At 45.4% G+C, this 25,523-nt stretch overlaps 1 protein-coding gene across 1 annotated transcript in view; it reads left to right on the top strand.

Moving 5' to 3' along the window:
- CCDC69 (coiled-coil domain containing 69) overlaps window positions 1–24,023 on the top strand; it is a 39,290-nt gene extending 15,267 nt beyond the window's left edge. The window contains exons 2-9 of the mRNA XM_063120877.1: window positions 5,283–5,352; window positions 10,976–11,145; window positions 15,231–15,318; window positions 17,126–17,199; window positions 18,562–18,663; window positions 19,466–19,585; window positions 20,856–20,953; window positions 22,378–24,023. Coding sequence (XP_062976947.1) covers window positions 5,283–5,352; window positions 10,976–11,145; window positions 15,231–15,318; window positions 17,126–17,199; window positions 18,562–18,663; window positions 19,466–19,585; window positions 20,856–20,953; window positions 22,378–22,543 — 888 coding nt within the window. The 3' untranslated portion in view covers window positions 22,544–24,023. The remainder of the gene's footprint in view (window positions 1–5,282; window positions 5,353–10,975; window positions 11,146–15,230; window positions 15,319–17,125; window positions 17,200–18,561; window positions 18,664–19,465; window positions 19,586–20,855; window positions 20,954–22,377) is intronic.
- Window positions 24,024–25,523: the final 1,500 nt, after the last annotated feature.

The raw sequence follows: 25,523 nt of genomic DNA, 5'->3' as shown, positions 1-25,523 counted from the left end.
CAATTCATCGAACTCTGTGAAGGTAAAAAGTGGTGGGGGGTGGGGGATCAGAACGCCATCAAGCCCCGGCACAAAGGAGAGAGAAGGTTAATCACTCTTCTGGCCCACTCCAGGGAAGGAGGGAGTGGGTGTGACGATTGCTGAGATGTTCTGAGATGTGTGGGGATCTTTCTTAGCTCTCTGTGCTTCCTTGGGTCTGCCTGGAGCAGGAACGAGGAGGGTCCAAGGCTACAGGAAAATATTCCCCATTCACACAACCAAAGAGGGGATGCTGAACTTGTATGGTAACGGCCCGGTGTGGGAAGGGAGGGAGTGGGATTGTGATGCTCGGCCCATACCTGACCACATGCATTCATGGGCTCTGTTGCACCAAGCCTGCCACACCGAACACCATCAGGCACTCTGCGGAACAGCAGAGTGCACAATGTACATGCGTGTACAGAAGAACCCACGGATGCATGGAGGTGGGGGTCAGATGGGGTGATACCTGCAGTTGCAATCCTGTCCCAAGCCATAGATTCATCATCCCTTTGAGGGTTTGCATGAACAGAGCAACAGTGAGTGTTCTTTGTGCCCCATGGTGACTGGGGGGCTGTCTTCACGGCACCACTGCCAATCCCGGTAGTTTCGCTGGTGCAGGGTGGTGGCAAGTTATGTGGATGGAAGGAGGCAGTGCAGACTTTCCAATGGCCATTAAGTTCACTGGGCCCACCCCTCCCCCGGCTTCCGGCAACCAAAGACAGGTCACCTTCCACCCAGGAACACTCCCTGGAGCAGCGCCCAAGTGAGGACAGACAAGGAAGAGCCAAGCTGAAACTTGCTTGGTCAGGTAAAGTCCCCGACTTTTCTGCTCCGCATCTTCGGCTCTTTGCCCTGGGGTGGCTCTAAATTGGTGGCTGCGTCATATAATCAATGCAGCGCAGATTTGGAGCCACCCCTGGGCAAAGACAATGGATTGACAGCCCCTGGGAGAAGAAGCATCCGTTTCTCTTGAGAGTTAGGCGGAGGGCTCCTAGCGCTACCAGCTACAAGGCCTTGTGCAGCTATTCCCTTTTGGGGGTGGGGAACATGTGGCCCCCCAGAAGTGATTGGCCTGCAGTTTCCGTCATCCTTCGCCATTTGCCATGCTGGCAAGAGCTGATGGGAGTTGCAGTTCAACAACATCCCAGTGGGGGCTGCACCCCCCCCATCCCCGCTTTAAACTTTTGGCAGTGAGGAAAAAGATGGATAAGGTGGTAAGAAAACATGGAAGGGTCACTAGTGGATGATGTTATCATCTTCCACTAGTGTTTTATGGGCCACCACCACTTGGCCCATAAAACTCCACGAAAGAGGCAGGACGATAGAGCAATAACAGCCTCATCAGGAAGCACCCCTAGCGTACTATAGGAGCTAAAAAATGAAAAGAAAAATGACAAGGGAAAACTAGGATGCCTAATCCCACGTTTCCCCACATATTCTTAATGCAGAGTCTGGGAGAGACTAAGGCCGTTTCTACACCTGCCTTTTTTTCTGGGATCGTCCATATAACACACAGGGGATCCTGGGAGCAGACAGGGATGATCCCTCCATTTTCCTGGGTTAACCCTGGCTCTGCCTCCTCTTCTTCCTCTGTTTCTTGTGGCAGCAGCGATAGCAAGAGCAGAGCTTTTTCCCTAGGAGCTCAGCAATCATGTCCTTTCACCTAGACTGCCTTGGGCTTGGATTCAGCATCATTCCAGGGGAACGGGCAAGGAGGAAAAGTTCAGCGGCCCTTGAGAAAGCTGCCATTCTCAAGGGCCATCCCCCCACCCCCGTCTTTCCTTTGGCCAGAACAACACTGCATCTAACCCTGGCGGCTGCATTGCCAAAGCAAGAGTTCTGCTCTTTGCAGTTGCTGTCTCCACTGGTGGTGGTGAAGCGGGGGTGGGGGTGGGGAAATCAAAGGAATACCCCTGATGCTAAAGGTAATGTATCTCTCCCCTCCCTCCCTGAATTTTGCCACTCCTTGCCTTTTGGGGGGACTCCCATCCTAGTCAGGAGCCACAATTCACCCCCTTCTCCCATGAAGATCAGTTGAAATAATAATTTTGGCAATCCTCATCCCAGCCCTAGTTTCTAATACCCTTTCTTTCCAAAGATACTGATCTCGTACCAGCTGCCAGGGAATTTCCTACCATTTGGGTGAGTGCGGGGTGAGCAATAATAGCAGCATTGGAGCACTGGAGGGGTCAAAATCAGAGACTTGTGATGAGCTGAAATAGGAAGCAGCAATTTGTTATTTCCTAAGAAAGGAGACAGTTGCGAGATTTTAGGGGTTGCTTCACTTATTTTAAGAGCGTGTGCAAGACATTCTATGTATTGTCATACATTCTGTAATATATGCTCAAGGCAAATGTGTGCTTCTTCCAGGGACATTCTACACTAGAGTCATCTCCCCACTACTGAAACATCTGGCTCATTAGCATGCCACATGACACACTCACCAAATGTGCTCCGCCTGCATTTTCCGCCTCTGTATACTGGTATTTTACAGGCCCATTTTATGACGAGGCTTTGTTTATTGTGGTGTCTCTGCACAAGGTTGCATGGTCAGCCATTTATTTATTATTTGGAGTGCTACTTTTAAATGTACAGCTGTGTAGCTGTGAGTAACTGCAGGGTATTTTTAAAAAAAAATTCTGCAAAGAAGTGCACCTGCATAGCTGTGCACAATTTTGCTGTAATGTCTGCAAGGTTGGTCTGGTGTCACAAATCAAATGGAGAGTGAAACTTCTCCTGCTGACCTTCAAAGCTCTTCACGGTCTAGCTCCTGCCTATCTCTCCTCTCTCATCTCACACTATCGCCCCGCTTGTGCTCTCCGCTCCTCTGATGCCATGCTTCTCGCCTGCCCTAGGACCTCCACTTCCCTTACTCAGCTTCGTCCTTTTTCTTCTGCTCAATCACTGCTTTTAAAACTCAGCTAAAAACTTTTCTTTTCCCTATAGCCTTCAAATATTGAGTTTGTTCTGACTCTATACTGTTAGCTTCTCCCTACCCGGTGCCTGTTTACACTTCCCTGTGCCTGTTTGCATTCTCCTTCCCTCTTTATTGTTTACTACAACTTATTAGATTGTAAGCCTATGCAGCAGGGTCTTGCTATTTACTGTGTTATCTGTACAGCACCATGTACATTGATGGTGCTATATAAATAAATAAATAAATAATAATAATAATAATAATAATAATAATAATAATAATAATAACAGTGTTTCTTCCTCCTTCCAACTTATCATAAACATGTCTACACAGAAGTAATTCCCATTAATTTTAATGTTGCTTTCTCCCAGGTAAGTGGGTATGGTGGGCACCAAGGAAAGGAAGAGAAGGAGGTGTTCTTGAAAGGTGCAATTTGGGGTAGCACAGGAGAGGGGGGCATTGGCTTTCCTATTGGTCTGGAGTCAGATGTGGAAAATACCTTTTCATGAAGTGGGATAGGTGAATGTAAGGTGCACTTTGGAGAAAAGAGGAGAAGGGGAAAACTCTCCATGTTAAAAGGCCAGAGTAGCTCCTGTTGCTCTCAAGCTGCAGTAAAGGAGAGCAACGTGTCTAGAAAACCACGTAGCTCTGAAACTCTGATAGACTGAAGAGAAGGAGAAGATCATGGAGGGGCATCTGGTGAGGGTAGTGCCCAAGGAAGTTTTCCTGTGTCGATCTGTAAGACGCACATTTTCCATAGGGGACTGTTTCACTAGAGTGAAACACCCCACAAAATAGGTCTGCACAAGTGCGCATGCGTTGACCAGAGATACAAAAAACACCCTAGAACAGCCCACTTCACCTTGCAAACACCTCTTCCTTGTTCCACAATTGCAACACTGTACATTGGTGTGTGGCACAGAATGGCATTCTAATATTGCGGAGCGGTTCCTTCACAGTACTTATTAACGTCTCACCACAAAGCAGTAATTGCATTTGAAAAAAGTATTCCATCATGGCAGTGCCTTGGAAATGACAGGGGCTCCATTGTGTGATATACACATGTCCCCCAGTCATGTGTATCATACGGGTACTTGTACGTGGAAACTGGGATTAGCTCTGCCCAGGGATGTCGGAGAAATCCACAATGGATTCAAACGAGTTCGGATTTCTGTGAATCTGACCTGCAGATTCTGCAGTGAACCAGCTTTTTCAGAGTTGCGCAGACTTGCAGACCAGTTGTGGTTGTGGGTGGTTGTTTTTTTTTTTTAACTTTTGAGGGGATTGGCACAAATTTGCACGTGTGCATGAGGAACAAAAATCTCATGCATCCCTAAAAGAAGTTCCAATTCTGTCAATGAGCGGGCGAGGGAGTGAAAGACACCTGACAATCAGTGAAACACAGACGGAATGGATTCAACTAAATCAATCCTAGCTCTGCCTCCCTGACCCATGTGCACACAGCAGCGACCATGCATTTGCCACCACGCAATGTCTACTGTGGCTGTAAGAAGGGCCTTGCCACGTATGAAGGGTAGTGGTGCCATCAGGGGAGGACTTTGGGGCAGATGTCCAGGGGCTCATTCCGACTATGCAGTAGAGACTCCAAATGCAACAGAGCCACCTTAGCACAAAGTTAAGTAATACGCATTACCGTCTTAAAGAGAGGGGGGAAACAATGAAGTCCAGCATCTTAATTTACCTAATTTCATCGCCGATTGAGGGAAATGAAGTATGGCAGCAGCTTGTGAAGTATCCTACACAGTGCTGTATTGGTAAATGTTGAAGTGCAGGTGTTCATCATGACAGTCTCCACAGCCACACCCTCAGGAAGAGTTCAAAAATGCAGGCCCGTGTATGTCTTTTGCAGGTCTTTTGTAAAGCAAATGGGTCTTAATTTCCCACTCAAGACCAGGGCACCCCAAAATACTTTGCGTTACAGGGAGAGCTCGCAACAATATATTGTTGTTGAAATCTATTTTTCCATCACCTAACTGTGAGGTTTGCAGCTAAGCTCAGAGGGAACAGGGAAGCCTGGAAGTCCGGGAGCTTTGACCCCGTTACACCACTGATTCTACAATGTAGCTGCTGGTTCTGGTACCCCAGAAGTCCTCTTTGCTGGGATGGAAGTGGACGGCTGAGATATTAACTGTGCCACAACTCCCATTTTATAGAGGGATTGTTGAATAATTTGGTGTTAAAGGGACTCAGCCCCAAAGTTTCTCTCAAATGACATGGTTTTTTCCTAACATTGGTTCAGATTAAACTGACCATAATGTGGACCAACTCCCCCCCCCCATTTTTTTTCTTGTGAGTTGTGCTTCTGTTTATGTGTTTTCTACAGAAAAAAAACAAAACTCAGCATGCAAGAGGACAGGCTTCCTATGAACTGACTGCATTGAAGACTGAAAATGGTAAGACACAAATATACATTGATCACCTTGAATTTGATGTAAATGGCTGTTTCATTAAATAATAATAATAATAATAATAATAATAATAATAATAATAATAATAATAATAAGGGATATACATGGTCAGTCCCAACCATTCCTGGATAGAGCTAACCTGGGGCATGTCTATACCTCCCGGCTTTCCGGGAGGGAGGGGGAGGATCTTGTGATATGGTGATCGTGAGATCATCCCCCTCTGTCTACATGCGGCACGCAATGTCCCAGGAGGACGGAGGGCATTGCGCCCACCATTTTTTAAATCTCAAATGAGCGCAGGAGTGCTCCTGCGCAAAGGTACATTTTTTTTAAAAAAAATATTCCTGTTCCCCCCATCCCATCCCTGATGGGCATGGAGCTCCTGAGGAGCTCCTCACCCCATGCTTGGTTCCTGGCTCCTCACAGTTACTCACGAGGAGCGAGGACACATGTCCCACAGTCTCGGGATCATCTTGAGACTGCGGGAAAAACCAGAATTAAAGGGTAGGGCGATATCCCAGGGAAAGGGAGGGATTGTCCCTACCTGCTCCCGCGATCCCCTGTGTGTCATGTGGACACACAGGGATGATCCTGGGATGATCCCCGGGATATCGCCGCCTCTAGACATGCCCCTGGACTGCCTTGACAGGGAGTTCCTGATGCTGGGAATAACTACTGGGAAGAGATCCAGGGCCCAATTGAGAATCAGACCAGCCCATAACATTTTGCAAAGGACAATATGGCGCCTGCCGCCACATTCCAGATACAGAAGCCAACTGGATTGGCAGTTGAATATTACTTCAACACTGGTGATGGGTCAGCAGATTAGTTTTGGGTGGTGGGCCACATGGCAAGCTGTACGGCGCACAGAGTTCTGTTCTCTAGCATCTCTCTGCCCCTCCCCAGCATCCACTGTGTGAGGTGAATGCCTTATTCTTCCTAACAGCTGGACTAACCCTGGGGGGGATGCTTTAAGAACAGGGGTGGTTTGCATTCTGAGCCTCCCCAGATGAAGTTTGCCCCATTATTAGTGAGAGCGAGAACACGATTTTTCTCAGAAAGTGGCATGTTGAAGAAGTTGCTTGCAAGTACGTCCTTTGGTAGGTTGGTGCTCCCTCCTGCCATGTCAAGCTGGGCCACTTCCTGATGAGGAGATCTTTTCCTACGTAGATATTCTAGCCTGACAGTATGGTAGTCTGGAGCCTTCCGTCTCTGCCAGCAAATATACCCAGGGAAAGGGCCCCAGCCTGCCATTTCAAGCACAGGCTGGAATGTTTACTTTTGAGTAGATGTATTCTTGGGTTGAGGGAAATAGTTAGTGTGGGTTCCCCTTTCTTGTACGAAGTGCTGTACAACCCTTATCACATGCTAACAACCCTGCAAACTTATTATTATTGTTGTCTCTTTCTTGCTCATGGCGGTTTTTCTAGATGGACATGACGGGCATTGCCAACTCATGCTGTCTTTACATTTTCAGGAATTTCCTGACAATTGAGCATGTTTTAATTATGACTGCTTTCTGGATGGTGGTGTGGATGTATTTTGGTAGGCCCAGTTTCTGAAGGTTTTCTGTATAGTTTTTTGATGCGATGCCAGTGACTGATGTGACTAATAGAATAATAGTGACCTTTTCCTGTTGCCATACTTCTTTGACTTCCATGGCCAGTGGTGTATATTTTCCTCTCTTTTCTCTTCCTTTTCAACAACATTTTTGTCATTCGGTATTGCTATGTCGATGAAGTATGTGTGTTTTTCTTTTTTGTCTATGACTGTTATGTCTGGTCAGTTGCAAGGTATTGTTTTGTCAGTATGAATTGTTCTGTTCCAGAATATTTTATTATCTGCATTTTCCAAGATTATTTCAGGTGAGTATGTATAGTATGGTGTAGGTTGTTTGATAAGGCTGAAATTGATGACCAGTTGTTGGTGAATTATTTTTGCAGCTGTATTGTCTCATTATTATTATTATTATTATTATTATTATTATTATTATTATTTTACATAGAGGCTTAGAAAAAGAAATTTGCCAAGAATATCCTACATTCCAAGATTGAGCATGGATTTTTTTTACCTCCACACTTTCTAGATATGAAGCCTTGTGTGGTGCAGAGTGGTAAAGCAGCAGTTTCTGCAGCTGAAACTCTCCCCACGGCCTGAGTTTGATCCCAGCGGAAGCTGGTTTCAGGCAGCTGGCTCGGGTCGACTCAGCCCTCCATCCTCCTGAGGTCGGTAAAATGAGTACCCAGTTAGCTGGGGAAAAGGTAATAATGGCCGGGGAAGGCAACGGCAAACCACCCCGCTATAAAGCCTGCCAAGAAAACGTCAGCGAAAGCTGGCATCCCTTCAAGAGTCAGTAATGACTCAGTGCTTGCACGAGAGGTTCCTTTCCTTTCCTTTCTAGATATGAGCCAAACATACTTCCCCTAATCCAGCACTAATTGCCTTTTAAAATTGAACTCTTTACAAGTGACTAATTATACAAGAACATGAGTGGAGGGTTAACATCCAAATATGCACCTCTTTGAAAGCAATGCAGTACAGACCGATGTTTCAGAATACAACTCACATTAGCTCCAGCCAGGATAGTCAATGGCCAGCAATGATGACAGTTGTAGTCCACAACATCTGGATGGTGTCACACTGGGAAAGGCTGCTATCTACACTGTAGGGGTAGGATACCAAACTGGGCAGATGCATCTGTCCTTAAACAATGGAGCATTACCAACGGTAAACTAATCAGTAATGGAGAACCAATCCCATGTGAAACGTAAATATAATTACTTTAAAAAAAAAAAATACCGATGAGAAACTTATTTCATATGCTTTCATTTGCACTGTATCTAAGCCTACACTCTTTGAGACATCCATGATGGTCACCTACCCTGATATTACTTTTGTGGTCAAAAGCCTTGGCAGCTCTGCTAGATACTCAGCCAAGGAATTTCCCCTAAATAAGCAACACCTCCATTTCTGTCCAACTGGGCAATGAGACAAAAGCAGCAATGCATTAAGGAGAGGGTAGCTTCCAGCAGAGGATGAAAATGCATCAGCTTTTGTCTGTGTAACTGCCTTCATCTCCAGTAAAGGTGCAGCAGAGCTCTCTCCTTGTACACAGTTGTGCAATGAAGTCATTTTAGACTCTGGACTTCATGGACGTATTGGTCAGGGGCTCTTTGGATGGGAATGCATCTGTTATTTCACGTTCTTCCGAATGTAGTAAGCCAGCCCTGCTACATTGGGGGCTCGCCTGCTCACTCTGCCAAATGAGGCCCCAGACATCTGCCCAACTACGAAGTCTTAGCAAAGTCCCTACTGCTCCTATGGAGTGTAGAGCATTGGCCGGGGTGGGGTGGGGTGGGGTGGCTCCCATTAGTTGAGCAGAAGGATAATGTACACATAGAGACAGCACTCCTCTGCTAATTACACCAGTCTGCAGAACAGATCCTGAAGGCTTGGTTAAATCCATTCCAGCTGTGTTTCGCAGATTGTTGGGTGCCTATCGTTCTATCATCTGCTCATGGATGGAATGGGATATTTTGCAATTACCCAAAGTTGTGCAAATTCGCACTTGTAGAAATGCATGAATCCCTCCCCCAAATGTGCAAATCCTCTCAAAATGTGCATTTTCAACTGGTTGGCTTTTTTTAAACAGTTCGCAAATGCACGGAATTTGTGTGACTTGGGAAAAAGCTGGTCTGCTGTGGAATCTGTAGGTCAGATTCATAGAAATTCAAACCCATTTGATTCCATTGCTGATTTCTCCATCACCCCCATGTGCATCACAGTGCAGGTCTTACAAGTAACACAATGCCAGTTGTAGAACAAGCCATGGATTTGGACACACCATTCCCAATATTTCCATCTAGCTGTTGAGTTGGCATAACGTACAAATCATCATCATGTAATATAAGCACTTCAGATAAACATTCACTGTTTGAAGTGTTCAAAGCACCTCACTCATACAGGAAAAGATGGATGCATTATACTGCATGCATCTTTTGCTGCATAATGATAAAATACAAATCCTGCAAACTAGTTTGAGTGGCCCAACCAGGAAGCTGTACTAAATAATTCAACAAAGGTGCAGAGCACTTATTCAATCTCAGACAGAATAGGGTACCCAGAAAGCCATCCTCCTTGCACAGTTGTGATGGAGAAGGAGGCCAGGCTGGAGACCTTTTTCCTGATATAGACCTCAGTTGGATTCTTTTGGCACCTTGCGAAACTCCGCTCCATGGCCAGCTTTAGCCAGAAATGATGCTCAACATGGAGCTCCCAGTTCTGAGCACTTGTGGGTTTTTTTTTTACTCTAGAGTAGGCACAGGGCCCCCAACCCAGATCTTAAAACCCTCTCTACCCCCCCCCCCCCCAAGGATACTGGAGAAGGTTATCAATGGCTATTAGTCCTGATAGCTATTTGCTTCCTCCAGTAGCAGAGGCAGTGAGCCTATGCTGGGGAACATGGGTGGGAGGGTACTATTGCAGCCATGTCCTGCTTGTGGGCTTCTGGTTGACAGCTAGTTGGCCACTGTGTGAAAAGAGTGCTGGATTAGATGGACCCTTATGCTCCGGAGGCTCCCAATCTGGATTGGGGGGCCTTGCACCTATTCTAGGCTAAAACCCTAAATAAGATATAGCTGTGAGATACAAATTTAAAGTAATGTCTGTTTGGGCCCTAAAGTTCATTAATAGTAATATGCACAGCTCAATTCTCTGCATATTTACTCAGAACTCTGCCATAGGGCTTACTCCTGGGTAAGTGTGTATAGGAGAACAACCTTAGCAATGACATAGCGTTCTTTCAAAGTGCTCCACAGGTATGCAGCATTAGTTATCCTTACACCAAACCTGTAAGGCAGTCCAATATTATTATCCTATTACTGTGAGGGTGGTAAGACTGAGTGACTTGTCTAGGTTCACCTACGCTGAGAGTTGCATTTGTAACTTCCACACCAGTTCTCTTCTAGAGGGAGCCCCCAAATAGTGCATGTCTGCATCGTGGATAGACCACGGTCATTTCTACATGAGTCTTTTATCGTGCACCTTTACAAGGCTTCTGTTTCTAGGTTGTTTGTGGGATTAAGATCAGCTGATTTGCATATGTATTTTTCCAGGGTGGTGGCATCTTTCCCTGCCTTTCTATATGTCTCATTTTACAGCCACTAGATGGTGTTGTGGTGCAGTGGAATTGTGCAATTACATGGAGAATTTAATGGCAAAATTCAGGATATGCCAGATTCCCCCCCCCCCCTAAGAAAACAACAACAACATGTTAATGGTTGCATAGCACAGGAGATGCCCTGAAGGAGGTCATGTAAAAGACCAGCAAACGTGAGTGAGCAATCATGAGCGCACAATAAAAGCCTTGTGTTGAAAGGCTCCCTATCTGGCTAGCTCTGGCAGGTATCCAAGGAGACTGTTTGGAATTCAAATCCTTCATTTGCCTTTGTAAATCTTTGTCTAAAATATAAGTTGACCTTTGGGTTAATAAAATGAGTTTCAGTTAGATCTGGCATTGGATTGGAATCGAATAATAATGATGATGATGATGATGAAAGCCAACTAGCAACATCTTTCTTCTTTCCCCCCCTTCTCCTCCTTGAACAAGCTGACACAGCCCATTTGCAGGAAGAAGCAGAGAAAGGGAAGGCAGAGCTGCTGGAGAAGCAGAAGAATGAGATTGCAAGGCTCCACCACCGCCACCAGGAAGAGAAAGAGTGTCTGAAGGAAACTCATCATGCTGAGACGGAGAGACTTAGCCAAGATATTAAAGTCCAGGTTGGAGCGATTCTGTTCCGTAATATTCTTGAACTCTGTCTGACTGGTGGTCAGCAAGATCCCCCCTTTTGTTTAGTTTTACTACCCCACCCACCCAGTACTCACACTCAGCAATATGCTTATGGATCACAGTTACAGGTAGCATACTAGATAAGTACCTAATATATATTATCTAGGGACACTAGAATCATATAATCACAGAATCATAGAATAGTAGAGTTGGAAGGGGCCTATAAGGCCATCGAGTCCAACCCCCATGCTCAGTTCAGGAAACCACCTTAAAGCATCCCTGACAAGATGGTTGTCCAGCTGCCTCTTGAATGCCTCTAGTGTGGGCGTTCAAGAGGCAGCTGGACACAACAACAATTTCATTTCTGTACCACGCCATAGCTGAAGATCTCTAAATGGTTTTATAACAATTCATAAAAATACAAAACACAACATAATGAAATAGTCTAAAAATTTAATGTAGGAAAATTAAAACAATGTAAACAGTTAAAACAATTTAAATAAACAATGTTTTTTGTAATAGACCTCTGCTAAAACAGCAAACATAAATGTCTCATCAAACTATTTAATGCCTGGGAGTAGAGGGCGGTCTTTACCTGGCACTGAAAAAAATGACAGTGTCAGCACCAGGTGGGCTTCAGTGGGGAGCTCATTCCACTGTCAGGGGACCACCACTGAAAAAACCAGATCCCTTGTTGCCACCTTCTGAGCCTTCTTTGGAGGTGGCACTCAGAGGGAGGGTCCAGATGTTGACCGTAGAGCCCGCGTATGTTAAGGTCGGGAGAGGCGTTCCATCAGGTGTTCCGGTCCCAAGCCATGTCTGTCATATTTTGAATGGTTTATGTTAAACCTGTTCCCTTGGGCCTTTTGCTTGGCCAAAAATAAAAGGTAGAAGATTGCTGGAAATTCAGCATGTCTAAATGAAAATGCTGTTTCTTGTTCAGTTGTATGCATTTTAATTTTTGAACTGAGCTTAAATTCTTCCATTTAAATGACAAAATGCTGGTGACAGACCACTAATTGAAACTGACACACATGCGTTTAAAATAGCCAGATTACCCTGCAATAAACAAAGAAGCAACAATTGGGAAAGCGTTGAGACCCCACTTCCATATTTATTGTGGGGAAAGATGGCTATTTAAATGTGCATGTACCATTCAAAATGAACAACACTACACACATATTGTGCCATTGAAACTTGTACTATAGAACTTGCTATGTTACCACCTCACACACAAGGCTTTGACTCGCACACCTCCCTCAGGATAATCACCACCACTTAAATACCTGAGGAAAAGGTAAAAAGAAAAGTATAACCTTTCCCTTATAGCAGAGGGAAAAGATAAGGAGATTTAGAAAAGTCTTTTCTGTGAATATAGCAGGCTGAGGGTTTAATGTAACATGTTTATTTATGAACTAATAAAGCAGGAGACACAGCCAAACCAACGCATGGTTTTATGGTTACAAAATAAAGAAAATGTTTATTGTTGTTTATAGTTCTTAGTTCCTTCAAATTCTATTTAACTCCTGCCTATTCTTAAGAATACTGGTAGTAACAAATCTAATAACAACAATCCTTAGTCCCTATGATCTTATTTTCACTCACTCCTCACACAACTCCTGAAAAGAAATCACACAGCTAAACACATCTACCCTCCAAACCCAATCACCAACGGAACACCTCAGACCATTCAGCTCCCCCATATATATACTCTCTTTCCATAGCATCACCAGCCACACCCACTCAGTCCAACATTCCATACTCCCCAGACATACCTAAGGGAATAGAAATGTGGTTAACACCACAGAACTCAATTCAAAATGTAAAGCAGAGATGAGGAACCTTAGGCCTGTGACTCAGATCCAGACTTACTGGGCTCCCAATCCAGCCCTCTGAGATTCCCCAGATAGCCATGCCTCCTTCTTATAGCCCCACCCCTTTCCCCAACCACCAATCATGTGGCAGGTTTCCAGTTTTTGTGCAGTTTTTTTCCTCATTCTAAAAGGTTGAACTGCCTCTCCTAAGACTTCGTTATGAAGAGTAAAGAGTTTTACCATATGGAAAGGAGGATAGGGCTCCTTTATCTTTAACAGTTCTATTGAAATTTCAGCAGGTGTCATTTGTATGCATGTAACACCTGGTGAAATTCCCTCTTCATTGTTAAATTTCACCAGGTGCTGCATGCATACAAATAACACCTGGTGAAATTCCCTTTTCTATTCAACTGTTAAAGATACAGGAGCCCTGTCCTCCTTTCCATAGGGTCACCCTAGTACTAGTATCTTCTGTATTTTTTGTTATTTTGTCCCATCCCTTTGGCTACACCGCTTGGCATCCAGCCCCTGAGAGCTTCTCTGAAATTTGTCCCTTGGATTGAAAGAGGTTCTAAACTCCTAATGAAAAAGTATAAATTCATTCAAATAGCACAATGAGATACCTCTTTAATCTGAAGTTAATCTCACTGTGTTCAGTTGGACTTGCTTCCAAATAAATCTGCATATGATTCTAGATTTAGCCTTCTATTGACTGATTGATCTTTAGATATCCAACAGTAACAGGGTTGCTGTCCTATGCATGCCTACTTGGGAGCAAGCCCCATTGAATTCAGTGGGATCTGGGTTAGTATCAGGCCATGGGTGTAATTTTGCACCATTCATCAGTCCCAGACAATGGGAGCACAGAGGACAAAGTGCATCACAGGTCAGCGAGTCCTGAAAAGGTGCTAGATTCTTCCTGGAGATTGCTTGGCACTGATTACTTGTTTGGAGAGTGAATAGCAACGTATATAATGAGGAACCCATGTGTCCATTAAAAAAAAAAGTATTTGCTTTGCTAAGATTGTGTATATAAGCTCGAACTGTACAGATTCTACTCTGACAGATTTCTGGCAGCAAGTCAGTGGGGATTCGGTGAACTCTGACAAGAATTCACAACACATTTAAAGAAACAAGACTCTATTTTTAGACTCTTATCCCAATGCTCTTTCCCCCGGTGACTATTGGATGGACCGTGCCAGTTCTAAAAGAGGCATCAGCAGGCAACTAGAACTTCTTCTCAAAACACCTCTGCTAGGCCAGTCTCGCAAGGAGCCCTGGGATTCCTTGGAAGATTATCAGGGCTCCTCAACGAGAAGATCAGTAATGGTGAACAAACATTGCTGAAAGATATTCTCCCTGATAAAAAAAAATGTTGTTCCCATGATGTATGCGCTCATATCTTGCCATCTTCTCTACTCAAAGAAGTTTTTGTTGGTTTTGTCATGCTTCAAAGGCCTGTCAAACCTGTTTAACCAGTGGTGATAATGGGACAAAATTAGGGTGACCATATGAAAAGGAGGACAGGGCTCCTTTATCTTTAACAGTTCCATAGAAAAGGGAGTTTCAGCAGGTGTCATTTGTATATATGGAGAACTGGGTGAAATTCCCTCTTCATCACCACAGTTAAAGCTGCAGGAGTTATACTAGAGTGACAAGATTTAAAAGAGGGCAGGGCACCTGCAGCTTTAACTGTGGTGATGAAGAGGGAATTTCACCCTGTTCTCCATATATACAAATGACACCTGCTGAAATTCCCTTTTCTATGGAACTGTTAAAGATAAAGGAGCCCTGTCCTCCTTTTCATATGGTCACCTTAGACAAAATGTATGATTGGGATCACCAACAGTAAAGGATGCTTCTAACAGCTCTCCTTCAAGACCCTTAAGGACAACTGTCTGTCCCCAGCCTTAAAATTATAAATACCTCAGAGTAGGATGTAGAGCATTGAGCATAACACTGATGGTAAGAGAGCCAATGTAATGTGTAGTGGTTAGAGTGTTGGACTGGGAATTGGGAGATCTGGATTCCCACTCTGCCATGGAAGCTCACTCGGTGACATTGGGCCAGTCACAGATTCTCAGCCCAACCTACCTCACAGGGTTGTTGTGAGGATAAAACGGAGAGAAGGAGAACTAAGAAAGCCATACTGGGTTCCTTGCAAGAGGGAAAAAAAGGTGGGATATAAATGTTATATTAAAATAAATAAATGATAATGTATTATTAATTAACAATATAACATTCCATACTCCTTTTTTCAGGTTGAAAAGGAGAAGGATATACAGTGTAAGCAGCAACTCTCTGAGCAGTATGACTTACTGAAGAGAGAACAAGAAGAGAGATTCCAAGGTAAGGACCAAAACTTGCCTACTGTGTACATGAGTTGCTTCTGTTTCTGTCAAAGCACTGATGCAAGGTCCTAAGCAGACATTACTTTCAATGTGCATCTAGGAGCTACATCTTTTATTCATTTTTACTTTAGAGTAGGCACAGAGCCTCTAATTTAGATCAGGGCCTAACATGATGGGTAGGGGGGGCTTTTGAGATCTGGATTGGTTCTTTGCACCTACTCTAGAGCAACAGTGGGCCTGTTCAGACAACATGCTAAGCCATGGTTAGGCTGCTAACCCTTTTGCAGCAAAGGGTTAGTGAGCGTGTTTAAACTGTGGTTATGTAGCCACCATGGTTAGGAGTGGTTCACATGACACGCTAAGCCATAATGTTTAGCTCAAAATGTTTAACCACTGTGGCTTTAGTGTGTCATCTGAACAGGATCAGTGAAAAGAAGCCATAGCATAGGGTGACCATATGAAAAGGCAGACAGGGGTCCTGTATCTTTAACAGTTGTATTGAAAAGGGAATTTCAGCAGGTGTCATTTGTATATATAGAGAACTTGGTGAAATTTCCTCTTCATCGCCACAGTTAAAGCTTCAGGTGCCCTGCCCTCTTTTAAATCTGGTCACTCTAGTATAGCTCCTGCAGCTTTAACTGATGTGATGAAGACGGAATTTCACCCAGTTCTCCATATATTCAAATGACACCTGCTGAAATTCCTTTTTCTATGGAACTGTTAAAGATACAGGAGCCCTGTCCTCCTTTTCATATGGTCACCCTACCATAGCTACTAGACAGTAATGCCTGCTTTGACATGTCTGCTTCAAGATGGAGTTACAAGTGCCACTTTTTATTTTGATGGAGGCTCTGGGATCCTTTACTATGTGGCTCATTATATTTTTCACCTCTTTTCAGAGCAATTGGGCAGTATTCAGTGCTGCCCTGTGCCTGTACCAATTGTGGGGCCCACCACCAGTGCAACAGGAAGGGCTCTAGCATTTCCTAGAGCACCCCCAGAAATGAACTGAAATGCTTGTTTCCATCATCAGAAAGGTCGGCGGACCTCCCTTCTGCAAACTCTGCTGACCTGTCCCATTCCAAAAATGTTCATTTTGTTTTAAATCTGGTTGCTTTAGGAGGTGTTAGCTTCAGTGAAGGCTGATGGCTCCAATGTCAATAGGGTGGTGAATCCATTCTGGGTTTCAGTTAGAACTCTAAATGAGGTATTCAAGGTGCTCTGACTGAAACCCAGGGTGGATCCACCACCCTAGAGACATCAGAGCCACCAGCCTCCACTGGTGAGCTTCATGTTGCATCATTGGTGGGTCCCACTAGTGTACAGGCAGCACTGGCCCAAGGCATTTTGCTGCTTGAGGCAAGGAACAAGATGGCGTCCCCTCCCACTCCATATACAAAAGCCAACTGGACTGTTTCTTCAACATTGGCAATGGGGCAGCATTCCCCACCATACCTGAAGGCAGCAGCCTTGCTTAGAGGGCACAAAGCAGCTCTTTCCTCCAAGAGTTTGCTGCTGCCTCCCAGCATCTGCTGCCCGAAGCATCTGCTTCACTCTGCTTAATGGTAGGGCTGGACTTGAGCATTGGATACTGCCCACTATCAGCAGTAGCAACAGCAGCAGTGGCACGTTGTTCCATTCACTCTCCTGCTCAGTCCTCTGGGCTCTCCTTTACCTCTGAATGCATTCTTGAAACATAGAGTCTGATCTGTTAGCACTCCGCCATGTAAAGATCAACCCTGGCTAAATCAGGTTGGAGTTTGTGCCTCCCTCCGGCTGACCATAGTTTGCTATTTCCCTTGCAGAGCTCCAGAAAGCACATGACCAAGAGAAGCTGCTCCTGACCGAATCCTTCCAAAAGGCTCAATCATCATTACAGGTGCCTTCCCCTCCACCCCTCTCACCTATGCTCAGTGCAGCAGAGGCCACGTGTCTGGAGCAGAGAGGGCACAGATCCTCTCCGCTAAACGAATCATTTTGCAGCACTGCATTGCTTTGCCGCCTTCATTTTGTGTGCACCCGGATAAAACAATCAGCCTCTGTACGTTGATGGTGCTATATAAATAAATAAATAAATAAATAAATAATAATAATAATAATAGAGCAGTTTACCACATGGAAGGAACACGCGGCTGCCAAATAGCAGCAGTTGCCATGTTGTTTATTTCTGCTGAAGGTGTTTTGTTTAGGAACAGGCTAGATGAGATGGCACACATGCAATTAGTAATTGTAGGAATGGTTGTTGTTGTTTTAAAAAGAAAGGGCACGTAAGAAGGGGCGGTCCTGAGCAGGGCCCTGGGGGGGGGGAGGGTAGTGGGGCTTGAGTCCTTTGCCCACCCCCTGGTACAGCCCCAGTCTGGATCAGGGCCCCCTAAGCCTGCTCTTCTCATTGGAAGCAAAGCTTCCATTGATGTCAATTGGAGCTTTTATTTCAATGCAAAGAACGAGTGCAGGGAACCCAATCGGGGTCATAGCAGGGGCAAAGGACTTCATCTCTCAAAGGCAGGGCAACGCCAAAGCGTAGAAAAAAGCTGCCCTATGCAGAGTGCAGCTGGCAGCTTCCTTACTGGCATATCCCCAATGTCCAAGCCTTCTATTACACCTGGAATGGGAATGTATATCCCTAATGGAGGGAGCCAGGAAATCAGAAGACGTTTACTTCTAGGGAGGAGAGCAATGACAAATCTTGATAAAATAGTTAAGAGCAGAGACACCACACTGACAACAAAGGTCCGCATAGTTAAAGCAATGGTATTCCCCGTAGTAACCTATGGCTGCGAGAGCTGGACCGTAAGGAAGGCTGAGCGAAGGAAGATAGATGCTTTTGAACTGTGGTGTTGGAGGAAAATTCTGAGAGTGCCTTGGACTGCAAGAAGATCAAACCAGTCCATACTCCAGGAAATAAAGCCAGACTGCTCACACTTGAGGGAATGGTATTAAAGGCAAAACTGAAGTACTTTGGCCACATAATGAGAAGACAGGATACCCTGGAGAAGAGGCTGATGCTAGGGAAAGTGGAAGGCAAAAGGAAGAGGGGCCGACCAAGGGCAAGATGGATGGATGATATTCTGGAGGTGACAGACTTGACCTTGGGGGAGCTGGGGGTGGCGACAGCCGACAGAAAACTCTGGCGTGGGCTGGTCCATGAAGTCACGAAGAGTCGGAAACGATTGAACGAATACACAACAAAATGGAGGGATGGACTTGTACGAATTTATTCTGCCTTATCTTTCTGCTCTAGGAGACCATCGGCCACTTGAGTTCCCAGATGAAGTCCTTCCAAGAGAAAATGAAACGGGTGGAGGAGTCAATCCTGAGCAGAGATTATAAGAAGCACATCCAGGTACCATAAACAAAACTGGCTGGTCCTGTGGTTCACCTCAGGAGCACCTGTCACAGAGCTTTTAGGGTTGCAGCACCTGCCCTCTGGAGCACACTCCCTATTGACATTAGACAGGTGTTTTCATTCTTAATCTTTAGACATCTGCTTAAGACGCACCGCTTCATGCAGGATTTTCCTTGAGGTGTGACCCAGCTGGTAGAGTGAAAAGTTGTATTGGCAAGCAGTGATTATTTCCTTGTGTTTTTATGGTTCTATGATTATGATTATTTTCTGCCACTTTGATCATTCACTGGAAAATGGTATAGAAATCTGTATAAACAAAAAACCCAAATAAATAAAAACAACAACAATCACAGAATCAAGGAAATGTTACTTCAAATGCAATGATTTCCCATTCATCTCTGAGTCCTCAAGATTGCAATACTGTAGGCCTAAGTCTGGCCCTAAGTCTCATTGAGCTTGGTGAGAGTAGACATGCACAGGGTTGTTCTGCCAGGAATATACCTACATGTGTGGGTCAACCCTTGCAGCTACAATTAGCAATCCAATATACATCTACTGAGAAGTTCCCAGTAGAATTCAGTGGGGCTTCGTCCCAGGTATAAGATACAAGATTCCTGCTGTAGTCTTTCTCCAACATATAGATAGGGAGGCAGTGAACCCCTGGATGTAGCTGCATTCCTTGGTGGCAATGGGCATGGACAGTGGTGTATGTGCATGGAGACATGTGAGTGGCTAGAGCAGTTTGCCAGTCTCCTCGTTAAGGGTGCAGATTAAAACATTTCCCCCATTGTTTTTCTAGGACTATGGGAGCCCCAGCCAGTTCTGGGAACAGGAATTAGAGAGTCTGCATTTTGTCATTGAGATGAAGAATGAACGCATCCACACCCTGGACAAAAAGCTACTGAACCTGGAAACGGTGGTGGGTTGGATGTATTCGTTTTCACAGTTGGAAAGCCCTACCACAAGCATTTCTGGATACCACAAATATTCTTTAGACCAGGGGTGGTGAACCTCAGGCCCGGGGGGCCAAATCCCTCCCTCCACAGAACCCAGATGACCTTGCTCCCTTCCTCTGGCCCCACCTCTCCTCTGACCACTGATTGTTTCGTGGTGGCCCGGCTTGTGTGCAGTTCCCCCCACCCCGTCCTCCCAGTCTAAGAGGTAGAGATGCCTCTCCTAAGGCTTATCTATTGGCAGTATGAGCTTTAAGCTACAATAGGCTGGGTGTTTTGAGTGATTTTGGTACCACCCTTTTGGGCCTCAGCCCCACTCATGATTGGAATGTGGCCACCGAGAACTTCTCCAAAATGGAATTCAGCCCATTTCGGGTTGAAAGAGTTTCAACACCCCTCCTCTGGACTCACCCACTTCCTTTATTATTATTATTATTATTATTATTATTATTATTATTATTATTATTATTTATTTATATAGCACCATCAATGTACATGGTGCTGTACAGAGTAAAACAGTAAATAGCAAGACCCTGCCGCATAGGCTTACAATCTCTACTAATATAAGATAGTGGTTGACCCCCCAAACGAGTATCTTGCCCATTTACTAATTACCAGAGTACTTACCCGTATACAACCTTCAATATGTGAATGTGCCTGGGGAGAGGTTTCCATAGGATCCTGTTTCCTCCAAGGTTGGGGTCTCCCCACTTTTCCAATATTAGAGTGGAAGGATTTGCTTCCCAACATGATTCCGTTTAAAGTTGTGTTTTCATGAAATTGGGTTTGCTCCTCCCACAGCACACACAGTCAATTGAAGTGGTGTATCCAAAACCCCAATAAACTGCTTTTGCATGGCACACTGCACAAGGAATGGCATTAGATCAGGCATCAACAAGCTTTCTTTAAAAGAAAGTCATTAAACTGCACAGTGCAGTGGAAGTCAGGGAGAGGCAGCGGAGAGGCCGGGCAGCAATGGTAGAACAGGGGTTCCTTCCTGAACCCCTGTGCTGCCCTTTTTGCTCACTTTCTCATTGTCTTCCCCATGCCGCTCTTCCCATGCCCACACCCCGACTCACTCCCATTAAGGCTCATTTGGGGGAAAAGAGGGAGGAACATCATGCACTATGAATGCCTGTGAGGCACAGTAGAATTGGAGTAAATCCCTCATGCAGATGGGGCCCTGCATTACCTGTGTCTTATCTGCTGTTTGATCGTTTTTCTGGCCTGTTACAGATGGAGAGAAACTTGTTGCTTGAGGAAAAAGTCAAAACCCTTCAACAGGAGAATGAAGATCTCAAAGTACGGATGCAGAACCAGGTGGCAGTGACAAGGTAGTATCTTCAGCCACATGAAATATCTCCAAGGTGCCTGGCTTTGCCGAGGAGTCTGATGGAGTGAGCTGGGGAAATGTGTATGTAAAACAGGGGTGTCAATCCTCTTTCAGCCTAAGGGACCGAATTAAATTTTGGAGAACATCTCAGACGGTGCATTCCAATGGTGGGCGGGGCGAAAGGCAAAGAGAAGAGGCCAAAATACCTGCCTATTTTAGCTTAAAGCTCTTACTGCCAGTGACTAAGGCTTAGGAGAGGCAGTTCAGCCTTTTAGAAGGGAAGAAAAAATTGTACAAAGCCATGAAACCACCTAAAAATAGATAGTTGGATGGGGGACAGCAGGAACTACCTGGTGATGCAGGGGAGAGGGAAGGAGGGGAACCCCAGAGAGCTGTATTTGGCCCACGGGCCTGAGGTTCAACACCCCTGATGTAAAATATGCCCAGAGAATGTTTTTGGCTCAGTAGTACCTAGAGTCAGTATGCTTGGCCTGCATATCTGTATGCAGCCTATCTGTATTTGCAGGATCAGCAACAGGCAGCATAGCTGTGGAAGTGGCCAATCAGCTTAGGAGTAACAAATCCTTGTGCTAGAATCTACGGCTGAGTTCGGACGACACGCTAATCAACTGGAGGGGTAATAGGAACAGAATGGGGAACAACTGTTGATTAGCGAGTCATCCAAACTCAGCCTACCTCTTCTTTGATCTACCTCCAAGCTTTCTGTGTGCTTGGGTGACTACTGCTGGAGAAGCTTCCACAAAACACCTGCACTCCTCTGGGGTTTTTGGCTGCAACTCCCATCAGTCCCAGCCAGTATGACCAATAGCCAGAGATGATGGAAGTTGTGGTGCCAAACACCTGGAGGGCACCTGGACCGGGGAAGGCTGCTCTAGTGTGTTTATTTCATGTGCCATCATCCTGTTTTCAAGACCACTCAATTCCCCCATGGTATAGTTTTCATATGAATGTGGTGGGAAAGTGCTCGTAATTAGAAATGGAGGAATCAGTGATTTTTGAGCTCTTTGAGATCCTCCGCCTTGAAGCTCAAATGGCTTCACTCCCATTTTCAATTGCTTTTCATTTGAATGGGGAAAGTGCACGTTTCAACATGCAGTCAAATGCACACTCCCCCCCCAGACTAAAGCGTGAAAATGCATATTTTGGGGATATGTACACATTTTGTACACATTTTGTGAAAGCAAACCCAAGGTCGGCAACGTCAGAGCGTCCTTTAAAAACAGCGCTCCTGTTCACATGTGCAAAGAGGGCAAATTCACGCTAAAAACCAGACTGAAACGAAGTCCCCGTGCGTCCCTACTCGTAATGAAAAATGCCCCCTCCCCTGTTTCTCCCTTGCCAGCTGCCCTGTGCGTTTTCTGAAAACGGTCCCAACGCATTTTCCTGTGTGCTTCTGCTTTACAGGCAACTGTCTGAGGAGCTGCTCACGATTCGTGAGGCCCTGGAGAAGGAGACGCAGCTGAGAGAGCAGGCTCACCGGGAGAAGGAACAGCTGCTGTACAGAGTGCTGAACGGCGATTCCGCCCACACCTTCCCCATCTCCCCGGAGGCGGCGCTCATCGTGACGTAGCACTTCCAAGGGCCAAAGAGACTGATGTGCCTGTCAGAGCGGGGGGGAGGGGGAGGCAGGGAGAGAGGATGGGAGGTCCCACCCTTTCATTCTTGCCCTTGCGTTGTCACCTAGACTTAGCATGCAGTGTGCAGTGACACGTGGTGCGCTGCGACATTATGGCGTAAAAAAAGGGTCCTGAGGTGCCACGTCCTTTGATTCTCACCTATCGCTGGGCTCGTTGTTCTGACACTTGAAGAGGTTAAACTGTCCTGCCTCAGGAAGAGTGGTACCCCTCCCCCACCCCATACACCCCCCAAAAAGTCGGCCTCAATGCTAGCCAAGAGACAATGTTAAGCCTATTTCCATTTCAGTCTATGCAAAAAAGCACTGGCCAGGGGCATTGCGCCCCACACCTCACCTGGGAGGTAGCAGAATTAACTACCTCAGATATATGGGGTATGGTGGTGTCCCGATTATCCTTAGTTTAATATTTCAGTAGCTTTGGCTGTAGGTGAGAAGAAGCCACAGACAATGAGAGTGGAGATACACATTAAATGTGCTGGACCTGCTCTGTGGGCCAAATAACCACTCTCCTGAAGTTCTGATCTGGCCTTCCGGGGTTCTCCAGATGGTTTTGCCCCTTTCCCCCTGACCTCCGATTATTCAGTGGTTTCCCAGCTTTTGTGCAGTTTTTCCCAATTCTAAAAGGCTGAACAGCCTCTCCTAAGGGTTAGTTACCAGCAATAAGAGCTTTACGCTACCATATGCTGGCATTGATATTATTATTATTATTTTTGCCTTTGGCCCTGCCCCTTTCCCTTCAGCCCTGGCCACTGCTGGAATGCAGCTCTCCCCCCAGCCCCCAGAGCTTCACCAAAATGGAATTCAGCCCTCGGGCTGATGGAGTTTCAACCCCCCTGTGGTCGCTATTGGGGGAGGCCATGTTCACTTTCCACAACTGCTTTGATCTGTGCTGGAAGAGCTAGACCCAACCCCACGGATTTTATTAGCTTCCTAAATGCAGTGCATTGGAGAACTCAGACAAAAATATGGATATGAACTTTTGTAACCAAGATGTGCCTTAGGTGTTCTCCCAGCCACTTACCCATGACCAGGTCCCCTGCGGCTGGGGGAGAGCGTTTTAAAAATGACTCCGCTATGTGAGTAGTCCCTGATCGCTGTGGGTCATCCCCACCATGATGGTGGTCAGTCCCTACCCACATGATTGGATCATGTACACATCAGAACGGATGCATCAGAGAAGCATCTTCCACACAACTGGGAGAAAACCAAAAAGGCACTTCCTCTGAGTCAGCTCCTTCCGGAAACAACATGACTCTTTCAACTCCAACAGCAAGTGTTGTGACTGCTTTCACAGGTTTTTCTTTGTCAGGTCAGATTTTGTGTGTCTCCAGAACAGCCTCAAAATGCAAGCATTTGGAGTGCAAATCCAGGAGGACTGCTATTTGCTTTCTTTTTCTTTTCTTGCTTTTTTTAAGGGGACTGTCTTGTGAAACTGACAAAAGAGGCTGCCCTCTGCTGGCTGTCATGTGGTGCTACTAGTGGCAGAGAATGAGTCACTGTTGCTGTTTTTTCCAAATCAGAGAAGCTACTGTAGAGGTGTTTAGCAGCAACAGGCACATTGCAGTGGTATAAAAAGAAGAAATTGAATTGGAATTCAATCCATTGTTAAATGGATTGCTCTAAGCCAGAAGCATTTTCTACTCCTTGCACTGGTGGAAACGGTGACCTCTAGTGCAAACATAGAATGTAATGAATAAACACTGGCTCATAACTAGTTCTCGATGCTCAAGGAAAGCCAGTGAATTTCTAATTTCTCTCTGGGGAAATGGAACACAGTTCTATGCAACCTTTGAGCAACTCAGCCAAATGCAGCTCACCAGCTATGTGTAGTACTGACCTATCAGCTTCTTGATTTTCCTCCGCCTCCTCCCCACCTATTCTTGAAGTATCTAACAAGTGTCAAACTACACGTTAAGTTAGTTACATAGCATGTAGCTGAGGACTACCTTTCTTTTACTCAAGAGTAAGTGTGTGTGGTCCCAATTTGGATCAGGACCAGGAGGGGAGGATTAAATCTACATGGTTTTGTTCCCAAAATCAACTGGTGTCAATGGAGGCTTTTATTTTTGTTTGTTTTTAATCGAGGGGGGGGGGAATTTTGGGAATGAAATAGTGTTGGGGAAAGGTTTACCCCTTCCCTCCTGGTGGATGGTGGACCCAGCCCTAAATGTGGCAACGCAGACTTACACTAGAGGTTGGTGGTTTTTTTAAGTATTCTAAGTGCTACGCAATTCAAGTAACATGCATTTTGACCCTAGTGCAGCCTTACCCAACCTGGGGCCTTCCAGATGTGTTAGACTACACCCCCTAATCCTCAGCCACATCTGGAGAGCACCAGGTATTGGAGAGCTGCCCTAACACACCACCATGCATGCCTGGAGCGGGGGACTGTTTGATTCAGTGGGCTGCAAGTTGTGTAGGCCTACTGCAAGGGGCTTGGTTCCATTTCTGCTGCTTCACTTTGTGGCCGCAGAATTCTTGCCAACATTTTCAGTTCCTGGAATCATATTTCAGGGAACAAAACTGGGATTCTTTCAATTTTGACAAACCTGCTGTTATCTATGTCTGAACAGCATTGAAAAGTTTCTCCCCGAAGAAGCACACCCACCTTGCAATGGAGATATTTTATCAAGACATTCACCATAAGGAAATTCTTTGAATGGTTTCCAAGTAGGAAATCCATCACTATTCCATACCAGAGTGATGACTTGGCACATTTAGGTGGGAGTCATCTGCTCCTAATTGATGATCACAGTGAGTATCGCATATGCATGCTGGTGAAAACCTCAGCCCTTTTTCTTTCCCCCTCCTTTTTACATTTGTTTTAACGGGAGGGATTTTCTGCAGTTAGCATATAAGACACAGGTGGGCAGCTTGTGGCCCTCCAGATGTTTTGCCCCACAACTTCCACCAT

Source organism: Elgaria multicarinata, chromosome 3 (assembly GCF_023053635.1).
Source record: "Elgaria multicarinata webbii isolate HBS135686 ecotype San Diego chromosome 3, rElgMul1.1.pri, whole genome shotgun sequence".
NCBI classification, from domain to species: Eukaryota; Metazoa; Chordata; class Lepidosauria; order Squamata; family Anguidae; genus Elgaria; species Elgaria multicarinata.
This window is presented reverse-complemented; position numbering and strand designations above follow the sequence as displayed.